Source organism: Oncorhynchus kisutch, linkage group LG3 (assembly GCF_002021735.2).
Source record: "Oncorhynchus kisutch isolate 150728-3 linkage group LG3, Okis_V2, whole genome shotgun sequence".
NCBI classification, from domain to species: domain Eukaryota; kingdom Metazoa; phylum Chordata; class Actinopteri; order Salmoniformes; family Salmonidae; genus Oncorhynchus; species Oncorhynchus kisutch.
In genome coordinates, this window is record NC_034176.2 from 56,591,691 (window position 1) to 56,603,916 (window position 12,226).

The following is a 12,226-nucleotide window of genomic DNA, read 5'->3' on the forward strand; positions in this document are numbered from 1 at the left end:
GTCCTAGTTTCATCCAGACAGAATGGCGCCTGCTCTCTACTGTACTTACGGGATGCCGATTTCAAACAGGTTGTTCTGGATGAGCTGTTTGCCAAGCATGGTGATGCAGAGCTGAATACACAGCTCCATCAGGCAACCTGCGTGGGCACACTGGTGTGCAGACGAGACAGCAGTCAACCCCGTCAGACACACAGATAAGAGGTAATCTCAATCTAACAGGTTTGAAGGTTGGCTAGCTTTGATTTGATCTACAAAGCAACCTGTCTTTAGGATAGGGCTCAAGGGCACCCGGCCTGGAACCTACACAACTGCCCTGGGATACCTACAGCGGATCTTGCCCCTGTTACTTCGTAAATAAGGGAGGGTTATAACCATAACAGCATATGGTAATATTTCCATTAATTATCCAGCATTGAATCATTAGAACTTATTTTGGTCAACATTTAAAAAGGCATTCTGGTCAATGTTTAAAGATAAACAAAGATGAACACAGTTGATTACCTCCTCCATCCTGTATGACCCGATAACATACACATAGTCCCCAGGACGCCCAACCATTCTGTGGACATAAGTGTTGAAAAAAGTTCATGCTCATTGGCCACCATCCTTAAGAGGCGTAAATCATACTACAAAACAAGTGATTAAACACAAAATTAGGTTTCATGGTGAAAGTGTATCTATGGACGAATATCTGTTAAGATGTTTGAGTTGTGGAGAAGCTTATTAGTCAAATAGAGTAGAGGAGAGCTCAACCTGCCCCTGAAGAAGGCGAGGTAGACGATGGGGGAGAATGCATTGGCAAACTTCAGAACAAAGGTCTTGATTATCAGCCTCTCTTCAAAACTCTTGTCAGTCTTGGGCACCTCTGAGAATAAAAACACAATGAGTTTATATCACTTGACTGATAAAGAACTGAAGAGGTTTCAGTGGTCAAGAGGATTATAATCCAGAACTGTATCTTTTGTTGCCAACACCAAAAAGTAGTTAAAAAATGTAGTTTTAAAAAACGTGGTAAATACATTCGACACAGGTAGCACTCCCAGATAGACTGTAGGGTCTAATACAGGGAGAGCTTTGCTGATATGGTACAGTTGTGTGATCACAGCATCCTTTTCATATTTGAGCGACTAACCAAGAAGAGTGAGCCAGCGAGCTACGGCACCGTAGACCTCATCCATGATGATGATAATCACCAGGTTGATGACAGCAGCGGTGCCCTTGACAGTTGCCCGGATGTTGGAGCGAGCCGTGGGATTGGAGCTCATGTGTAAGGCAGCCCTGATGGAGATTCTGTACAGGATGACCCCGAACACTACAGCAAAGGTCACACCAATCTGCAGAGGAAACGAGAGAAGAAAACCTTTGACTTCATGAGCTGTTTAAGGCCAGGCACCACGCCCTAATAAAAAGGTATATATATTTTTATCTTAATCATATCACAAATCAACTTTCACCAGTTGAATGTAAACACAAATGAAATACTTTTTGTATTAAAATGTTTCGGAAATATTGGTGTTAAAATATGCAAATTAGGCTATATCTAATTAAACATGCACATATTAGCATACCATGCAAATTAATTTTTCTGGACACTGGGTGAAGTCAACCTAAATATTTTTGTTTCCTTTTGTGAGGACACTCCAGGACCGGACTTGTCCACAGCTGCTTTCAAAATACTTTGTATCCCTCATTTACTCAAATGTTTCCATTATTTTGGCAGTTACCTGTAGGCCTAATTGTGTGTCTGTCCAGAAGATCTGCATTGCTTTCAACTGCTAGACTAATGATCAAGAGCACTCACTTCAACTTAGCTAAAGTTTCCCGGCCTAATTGTGTCACCAAATATACAAATGAAGATTCAGTGAAAACAAAAATCAGACATTAATTGATCGATCAAGACGAGTTCCTGTGCTTGTCTCAATGGTGCTGAAATGACCATCTAGTTGACCACACACACACGTCAATTGCTTTCCGTTTTATTATAACGCTTGGATGACTTTGGGAAAATTCACGTAACCCCCGGCTCTACGAACTAAGCAACGCATTCAGTTGACTTTAAAACAACAACCAACATGTAACACCATCGCAAAAGCCCTGGGGCTAACCCAAAATCATTCAAGGCTAAATCCCTGAAAGCCCGATCCTAGTGACGTCCCTGGATCTAATACCACAGACTAACATGCTGTGTGGGCCCTGGGCACATCAACTTACCATAAAAAGCATTATGAAAAGTCCCATCATATATGCTGGTGCACGGTCTGTACATGTCAGTTTCACTTTTTTATCCTGAAACAGAGTAATTAACACACAACCGGGTGAGAAATAGGAGCAAACCTAAACAACCACCTGACAGCAATGTGTGTCCTCGGCCGTGATTGCTTATGCTGACAGCCATTTCCAAACAAGTCAGAGCGACTCTCGCCCCGAGCGGACTGATGCCGATCCAGCCAAGCACACATAATCTGAGCTCCTGGACACGAAACTGTGCAGTCAAACCGCATCTCAACGTGTCTAAAAATAATAATAATACAAAAATAAATAAGAGGGTCAGCGACTTCAGACCGTGGTTCCAGATGAGCAAGGGAATGTAATGACCCCTTCGTGGTCTGATGAGAAAGGAGCTGATATGCACGAGCTGCAGTTCAGAGGAAGCCAGACATAAACAACCACCCTGGCATGTGTTGACATCCAACATGTGCTAACTATTGTTGTGCAGCAATAAACAGACACAGTGAAGGTTGTTCAGCTTACTATAGACTGCAGAGCATCTAAGACTAATAAAATAGCTGATAGGAGTACCTGAGGGTGGTGTTATGGGTTGTGGACAAGTCCAGGATACATTATATTTTAGAGCCTAGAAGAAGATGAGACGTGCATGTGGAGACAGTGGTAGAATTGAGGTCATCTATATAGGAGTCCAACTTTAGATTGGCATTCTTCAGTGACATTGAATACAATTCTGGACTGTGACTACGTCGATAACTTTACAACGGTGGAGTTCACCAGAGAACAAAAAGTGGGAGGCGACAAACGCCATGTGTTACGTAACGGTGCCTTTACTCATAGCGCATATGTGTTCGCGAATAGGAAATGTCGCCCAGAGACAAGAGAGAGGGGAGAAGCAGTCTGTGGTGCTTCCATTAGGATGGTCCCAGTCCCCATCTCTGACACTATAAGTCAAGAGCACCAGAGCAACAGACACTTGATGCAGCAAAATAACAGAGAGAGAAACACTGAACACCATAAATCATCTTCAACAATTAATTTATTCTATGCATGGATGCATACATAGAATGAAATAAATAATGTAATAATATTTATGGTGTGTTGTTTGACAGCCCACCAAGAGGCACATGAGTGATAGGAAAAAGGCCTACCTTGGGAGACATATCCTGTTTCTTCAGGGTCTTCTGCATGACTTGGATCTCATACTCAGCCCTATGGTGGTCCTAGAGGGGACAGATGCACATTAATATACACGCTCGTCCAGTGGTATCACCTTAGCGGTATCACCTTAGCGGTATCACCGTAGCGGTATCACCGTAGCGGTATCACCGTAGCGGTATCAACACATTTTACTCAAAACGGAGGCACTGACAGGTCAAATGGCGTTTTTACCAGTTGTCAAGAACATAGCAACACCCACACAAAAAAAACTCAGTCATCTGCTAAGTGTTTCAGCTCAGTGCGGTGGGGTACACCACCAACATTTCTAGCATACAGGAGGAAATGTGTGACAGAACAATGTTAGGAGTACAGTATCTGTAAGAGGGGTTGCAGGCTTTCAAAAATGAGTTTGGCATTCATGCATTTGGAAATGTTTACTTCACCCTCATTTTGATAAGGACACCTACTAGAATACCTTTACGGGTTATATTCATTATCTTGCCAGTCTACTTAACAACCTTACCCCATCTACCGGTAAACATAAACGGTCATTGCAGTCATTTGATATTAACAGAAACAAGCCCATAACTGTGCGAGCAGACAGATACGGAGAAGGCTAAGCAAGTGTCTTTTAACCATCTCTGACATGCAAAGAGCCGAGGAAGAACCGGAGCAGGCAGTCATGAAGCACAGTTTACCAGACACCCTGGTGGTAAGGCAGGTATGAGGGAAACAACTGTCAACTCTGCTAACATCAGTAGGTGCTGCCTAGTGACTAAACTTTTTTTTTTAAAGGACAGGGGATATTAAGAAGCACCTTAGTGAGAGAGCGAGACAAAAAGAGAGAGAACAGATATTCCTTCCATATCTAGACAAAAAGACGCCTTCTTTACACTGCCTTTTCTTTATATTTAAAAAGGGTTGGGGCTAAAACGTGGTACATTAAATTCCGTATCAAGACCTAGTCATTGTTGCGGTATTGTCTTGATCTTATCTCATTTTTCTTGTGTTTTTATTTGTTTTTTCATATCACTACACTGTTGGGAAAGAGCTCACAAGTAAGCATGCCACTGTACTGTTTTACATCCGTTGTATCCTGTGCATGTGGTGAATAAACTTTGAAACTTGAAATGATGGCCAGATCGCCACTAGGCTACTCCCACCCCTCAAAGTGGCAAATAAGGGACTGTTTGAAAGGGGGTCATATAAACAATGCCTTATTTTTGATTGTTTTTACAAGTAACATACCATGAATTCTGTCTGACATAGATAAGAATGTCAGAGTGAGGGAGAGTGATATAAACCTTGTCGGGGGAAGTTGGTTAGTATTGAGTAACAGCAGCTGTAGAGAAAGCTGCAAGAAAATTAAGTTAATAAATCAAATCAATTTCAAACCTTGTGTGCCTGCGTCAGGAACCACCATAATATAAAACAGAAAAAACATGATTAAGAAAAAACATGATTAAATAATCTCATTGTATTAGACGTTCATGTCCAAATTGGCCAAACAGGTCCAAAACAAAGGCATAGGCTCACCTCTTCCTCTTCAAAGCCAGTCAAATCCCAGATGTAATTGAGTCTCATTTGCCTTCTCTTCCAGTGCTCCATGAACATGGTAGCTGGGAAACAAAACACAGCCCATCCTTAAAATCAGTCCCTCCAGGATTTTGCAATCAAAATTAGTTTTTGCAAAATCAACAATAGCCAGCATATTATGCATAGTCTCGAAAACCAGACACTAGGCAACAGTGACCAGGGTCTGGCTTCAACGATGGACTTGTTTGTCATAGAGGAACTACATCACTACTCTATCCAGGGTGGGTCCTATTAACACAGAATATTCTACCAACATATCACGAGGCAGACACGCCAGGATGTCGCGATTCAAACCAAAAGTTTGAAGGCAAAACCTTTGCAGTGGTTTTAGAAAGGTAACTGATGTAAAACTAGCCACTTGTGAAATGCACTCATTAAAAATAACCTCTGATCTCCATTTTGCTAGCTACTATTTTGTATTTTATTAAAGTGTACTGACTGACGTCGGCAATGTTGAAGTTCCTCTATGCCGGGGTATTCAACCTTTTCTTGCCCAGAGATCCCCTCCCAGGCAAACCGGAGGCCCAGGGATCCCCTCCCAGGCAAACCGGAGGCCCAGGGATCCCCTCCCAGGCAAACCGGAGGCCCAGGGATCACCTCCCAGGCAAACCGGAGGCCCAGGGATCACCTCCCAGGCAAACCGGAGGCCCAGGGATCACCTCCCAGGCAAACCGGAGGCCCAGGGATCACCTCCCAGGCAAACCGGAGGCCCAGGGATCACCTCCCAGGCAAACCGGAGGCCCAGGGATCACCTCCCAGGCAAACCGGAGGCCCAGGGATCACCTCCCAGGCAAACCGGAGGCCCAGGGACCCCCATCATACGTTAGCAAAAAAATAATAATACAGCAAGGAGAATAAAATATCAATATATTAATATGTATAGATTTGGTAGATAGTTATTCATTATTTTGATCTCCCACCATAATTGGAAGAGACAGTGTAAACTAACATAGCCCATGAGCTAGAAAGGTAACTCAGAACTCCTAAGAGCAGCTGTTGAGACAAAGGTTAGCCATGTGTTGGCAACAATGTATATCCAAGTCAAGAAAGCTTACCAGCAGCCACACTGTAGTCTATTCGCAGATGATTTTTTAAAGTCTGTCAGATACTCCAGTTAGTGTAATTGGATCCAATGAGTGTTATTTGCTCAACATTAGGAGTTGAGAAATAAAGTTGACACCATTAGATAAGATATTGTCCTATAGGTATGTCATTCAAAATTCCTTTATTCTGTTGGTGCTAGCAATACATTTGGAAAAAATGCAGATCCCTGCAGTACCCCCACGGACCCCTGGATGAATGCCCCTGCTCTGCCAAAAGAGTCCAACATTGAAATCAGACCCTAGGTCTAGTTACTGCCTAAGGTTTGGTTTTCAAAACTATTATGCAAGGGCTTGCAAATTTGACCAATTACTGCACTATTACCACTTAAAACAGTCAACTCATTGCAGTAATGTGTCATTAAAACTGACCGATCACCGCATAACAAAGGGGACTCACAATTTCAACCAATCACGGCACATTTACCGTATAATATGGTTCAATCAAGCCACATGTCAAACTTTTTCCCTTAGCGTATGTGACAAATTTGACAAAATCATCGCATTTTGCAATGAACAGTATCAGAATTGCCACAATATTTTTTATAGCCATACTTGCTTTATGACTACAGTACGAAAAATAACCAGGGACTATACTTTATATATATATTGTCAAAAAGATCAACATCTCTGAAACTCAAACAAATCACGATCTTATCTCCTCCAAATACAGGAACCTACAATCCAAACCATTATCACCGTTTTAACTCAAGACTGTCTTCTAATGGCAACTGACACTGGTCTCCTGTGGCTCCTGTACTTCCTGGTCTCATAGACTAGACGTAACATAGTAAATGGAAATCCGGGACACAAATTAGTATGACATGTTATGTTTGGTATGGTTACATAAGACAGATGGTTATTTAAGTCATAAACGAAAGTAGGGTGACTCTGAGACCAGGTTGCTCTGCAGGACTCTGCCTGGTCCTGTGGTCTGTAGCAGATGGCATTGTTTTATTGGCAGTAGAGAGGACACGGGAGGGACGGCTCACCCCAGAGGGCCATGAAGATGGAGAAGAAGACGGTTGCCGGGTTGTCAAAAAGATGGCTGGCCCTGGCCGTGCCGCATGCAGTCTTCAGCTTCCAGTAGCTGCAAGCGCGGTCACACAGTGGGCACATGGTGATGTTGTTTCTCGGATCACAAATCTCCATGCTGCGTGTGGGAGAAGAACGTTAGTGGAAAGCCTCAGTAAAAAGAGATCTAACCAGAATGGTCAGAATAAACTAAATTACCAGTTTGAGAGGCTATAGAGTCCAAAAGCAACCAGGAATGAAAGAATGTTAAAAAAAAGACTAAACCTTGCATGCGCCAGTTCCCGCAAAAGGTTTGTATTTATCAAATGTTGAACTTGATGGGAAAGTGTGGGTATCTCCACGCAAATCTCGTATGCACAACTTCTAGTGGTTGATCAACTGTATTGCAAGCAAACACTGTCATTTTGGGAAATGGAGGTGGTTGATGAACAGTAATTCTAGTAGGATAATAAAAACATAGGTCTAGTGATAAAACGGATGCATTTGCCATTGGTAAGAAGATGGCATAGCAGCGTTTATTTACTGATACACAACAAATATTAGGCTACCATTCCATCGCTCATTTAATAGCCAACCATGCTCGAAAGTAAATAGACCGGTAGCCTATGACCGTATGGGTAGGCTACAGTATTGCTGTGCAATAGGAGCGCAACACAATGGCCTGATTAAATCTCATAGCCGATACCAAGGTAGGAGACAGAAACACAATCATGTACTGATGAACAAAACATTGAACGGCAATTCGTATTTTGATTAGAAGTGTTGGCTGTAGGCAGCATTTACTTTTAAACTGTTCAATAGACAATCAATCTTGTAGATTGTGCGGCCAGTGTTTGGCACTAGGTATAGGCAGCATGATTTGTTTTTGTTTAAAAAAAAACTACTGCAAAAACATTCTGCCCACACCTTTACATAAATGTGATCAACTTTGCCATTGCTCTCTCTTTTATAAACGGTCATGGTCCAGATTCAACATCTCCAAATCATACAGCAAATTAGGGTGTTTTTCTGTTACCATAAAAGGTGAATAGAGGGTGTTTTCTAGGCAGACTGTGTGGTGGCAAGGTCCACAGGAGCATTGGTTTATGGCCAAGGTGACATACTGTCCTAACTGGCAGAGTCCCTTCACTCAGACCAACAGACTGTTAGAAGGCGCTACACAGGTAGGGTCGCTTATAGATACATACAGGGGAGAAAAAAAACACCAAGAACGCACAGACTCAAAATGAAAAGCAAATAACAAAATCACAGTATGTCTGTATAGTACTGTGTTCAGCAGCTCTTGGGTTATTGATAAACCATCACTTGTTCTTCCATGCCGTTAGAAATCGAACCATGCAAGTGTAGTTGTGGATTTAACTGTAGTTGTAAGATGTCATTGTACCTGGGAATGTCATTGTCCACAGTGGCACAACCGTACAGGAACACTATGACCCCCACTATGGCAGCAGGGATCAGCATCTGGGTGTAAACCCCCAGCCAGGCAAAGTACAGGCCAATCTTCTCCCCAAAGTACTTCCTGCAGGAGAGGAAGGAAAGCAGCACTGAGTACATACATCAGGAATCAGTTCAGATATGGTGATTAACTCAAGCCAAGCCAATGATATAATGCTTTGTCTTTTTGATTGCTACAATACAGTATAGCATATAGTCTCTGCATTATCATGTCTTAAGAGTTTAGAGCAGGATTCTCTCACCTGATTAACCCAATTGGTTGGTACTTGTAGAAGACACTGTAGCTTGCCCATTCTTCATACAAGATCTGATGAGACAATAACGGGTAAAACAACATCTTAAATTAAACAATACTTAGAGAGGCAAAACCATGATGGAAGACTACATTTAATATATCTTATCTTAATTCTGAGTCTCATTATAGAACAGAGGAAAAGTCAGTTTGGCCTCATAAATGATTGAAATTCATCATGCAAATTATTCATTTAAACAATGCTGACAGGAAAAGGTCAGTCCCATTACAAAGCCCTTATGAAATATTGCATAGCCGTTACTAGTCACAGCTATGCTGTGATCTCAATTGTAACGATGTGCGCTGAGAGTCGGGAAGCAAGTTCAGAGACTGAGTGTTTTAATAAAATAAATGGGACATAATACAAAAACAAGAAACACTAACAGCACACAGACATGAAACAGAAACAATGACGCCTGGGGAAGGAACCAAAGGGAGTGACATGTACAGGGAAGTGATGGAGTCCAGGTGAGTCTGATGACACGCAGGTGCGCATAACGATGGTGACAGGTGTGCACCATAACGAGCAGCCTGGTGACCTACAGGCCAGAGAGGGAGCACACGTGACATCACAATGATATATTTGCTGCCTGAGTTTTGCCAAAGAAATCAGTGCCATTAAGGCCCAGGGGTCGGTTGCATAAAACCCCCTTAAGTTTATTTTTCCCTGATCTTTTCCCTTAAAGTTTCCTTAACTTGAATCAGGTGCAAAACACATTTTAAGGTGAATTCCCCCTTAAATTAAGTAAAAAAGTTAAAGGTGCCTATGAAGCCCCTTTACTGCTTCCTTCAGTGTGGATATCAATGTAAACAGCATTTGTGAAGGTGAATGTTGCATTTATCTGCCCTGGTTACAATAGGAGAACATCAACCTGCTAAGCTACCTAGCTAAACAATGGAAGATGCACAATCCATAGCTATACAGCTAGTAGAAAGTTATATTTTGCTAGCTCACAAAATAAATGTCAGCTCTTTGATGAGATGTTCAGTCAGTGAATCAGCCCATCTCCATGGTAACCAGATACTATTTCTGCAGTACATACCTTCAAACTACCACAAAACCCCCTTAACCTGTTAATCTCTGACCCCCTGGTGGCATTTTCTAAATGATGCATAATCTTGTATACTACCCTCATTACGTAGAAAGGTAAGAACTGTGGGATTCCGATAAAGGTGTCAGAAATAATGTTACTGGGCCTCCCTAGGGGACCCGGGTTCGATCTCGGGCTGTCACAATTGGAAGTCCCATAGGGAGGCACACAATTGGCCCAGTGTCATCCGGGTTAGGGGAGGGTTTGACCGGGGGGCTTTACTTGGCTCATCATGCTCTAGCGACTCCTTGTGGCGGGCCGGGAGCCTGACCTTGGTCACCAGCTGAACAGTGTTTCCTCCGACACATTGGTGCAGCTGGCTTCCGGGTTAAGTGGGTGGGTGTTAAGAAGCTCAGTTTGGCGGGAGGACGCATGACTCGACCTTCGCCTCACAAGCCCGTTGGGTGAGTTAAAGCAATGAGACAAAATCGGGGAGAAAAAGGGGGTACATTTAAAAAAAAAATAATAATAATAATGACTACTACAGAGCCCGAGATACTAGCTAGCTAACAAGAGTACCTAGGTAGCTCACTCCCTCACAAGACTAGCCAAGTTATCTGCGTTGTTGCTTGCATGCGATTGGCTGTGGTCTTTGGGGTGGCACTCGGCCTGGGAGACAGGGCTGCCTGTCAGGCATCATTCAGGGCTTAAATACCCCACGAGCTCAGAAGCTCTTAGGTCAAGGTAAGGAACATTTAGCTTGCTAACGTTCTAACTTATAAACTGATCATGAGCGCCAAACACAAACGAAAGCATGATGTTAGCATGAAATGTACCATCCCTTATTGTAGCAATCAATAAAAACACATGTGCCGATCCACTGTGGATTCTGCCGCCCAGCCATACTGACAATCTATCATTACGTCCACTCCTATTTATAGTGTTTCTCGTGATCTCGACAAAACAACTTTTGTTGTGTCGTGATCATGGGATAAATAAGTTGTGATCTCGATAACGAGGGAATTATTTTTATTCATATGTCCTCTCTGGACTTTCGTACGCAATTATTTCTAAATCGTGTCTTGTGCCAGATCACTTATGATGTTTTATGCAACTGGGCCCAGGATCAGCATGTAGGGACAGGGTGCTGTGGTCTGTGTCGTCTGACAGGTCAAGGTCATCCTCCAGCATCAAATGTTATTTAGATTACACTTATATTGCCCCTCGGTCGTTCCTAGAGTGTATCTGCATTAAATAATATAAGTGAATTTCACTGTTGGTCTCATGTTGCACTCCTCTACCTGTCATACATGAGGTTTCACTAATGAAGTGCCATCACTGTCAGGCAGGGAAGTGGGCACCCAGGGGTCATGCCATCAGAGCCTCACAAATATTTTTCTTTTACTGAACACTGAACAGTAGTCCCAATGGCACAGCACCAAACAGAGCTTCGGTAGGTTACTATCCTCCAGCCAAATGGCCCTGTCTGTTCCCAAACAGAGCTCCCACTTTGCAAGACAAATTAGTGATGCTTGTGACTCATCATAGACCAGTCTAGCGTAACAGAACACAGGACTGGAAAAACAACAAACCATGGAACAACTCATAACGACATAGCCTCTGAAATGTAATCATGCCGTCATCTCAAGGACATAAGTCATTTCTGGGACAGAGCACTCAATTTGCTCTGTGCACGGACTACACCAGATGGGTGGGGGAAAAAATACCACTGCCATATCGCAGCTTGGGAATTGAGTATTTCTCTGAGGCTTTAGATTTTCTTTGCTCTGGGCTTAAATCGCTTAGATTTGACCAGACTCGTTGTCATACAATGCTTGAGGATGGTGAAAAGGGATTAAGCCTGTTGCCGTGGTGACACTTTCAATACATACACTATAATTATTATCTAAGCCAAAGGGGGCTTTTCCTCTCCAACGTTGCTGACGGCTTGTGTTTAGAAAGCGTTTTGAATTCTGTGCTTTAACCTTTTCGATATGCTCCGACGCCAGCGACAAGACTTTCCTGTCCTTTCCTGGTTTATGATAATCGCTAACAGCGACACAAATAATGGATGCGTTTGTGGTTTCATTGATTGCTTATTGACCAATGATTTGCTCGCCTCACCTTTCTGTCATTGGCCTCCGCCCCCATGCCGTCAACATCCCCCTGCAAGGCAAGTAATGACAGAATTATATCTGGTCACAGAGTGCCTGGCTTCGCATGGGTATTGATATGTGTGGTAATATACTCACATCGTGAAGAGGGTACGCAGCAGTGTAAACACCGTTGCCAAGGAGACTGGTGATTCCTGTAAACGTCATTTTCGAGAG

The 12,226-nt window shown here is 42.9% G+C and overlaps 1 protein-coding gene across 3 annotated transcripts in view; it reads right to left on the reverse strand.

The window, feature by feature from the left end:
- The window catches only part of LOC109885771 (anoctamin-1), a 41,117-nt gene that overhangs the window by 10,503 nt on the left and 18,388 nt on the right, over window positions 1-12,226 (reverse strand). For 2 of the 3 annotated variants that reach the window (XM_031809137.1, XM_031809131.1), the window contains exons 8-20: window positions 12,149-12,204; window positions 12,021-12,062; window positions 8,816-8,880; window positions 8,503-8,637; window positions 7,076-7,236; window positions 4,924-5,006; window positions 4,783-4,791; window positions 3,378-3,449; window positions 2,212-2,286; window positions 1,133-1,334; window positions 754-865; window positions 502-559; window positions 50-150 (exon numbers count right to left, since the gene is read on the reverse strand). In XM_031809137.1, the coding sequence (XP_031664997.1) occupies window positions 50-150; window positions 502-559; window positions 754-865; window positions 1,133-1,334; window positions 2,212-2,286; window positions 3,378-3,449; window positions 4,783-4,791; window positions 4,924-5,006; window positions 7,076-7,236; window positions 8,503-8,637; window positions 8,816-8,880; window positions 12,021-12,062; window positions 12,149-12,204 (1,171 nt within the window). The remainder of the gene's footprint in view (window positions 1-49; window positions 151-501; window positions 560-753; window positions 866-1,132; window positions 1,335-2,211; window positions 2,287-3,377; window positions 3,450-4,782; window positions 4,792-4,923; window positions 5,007-7,075; window positions 7,237-8,502; window positions 8,638-8,815; window positions 8,881-12,020; window positions 12,063-12,148; window positions 12,205-12,226) is intronic. The other variant, XM_020477582.2, reaches the window with a different exon arrangement.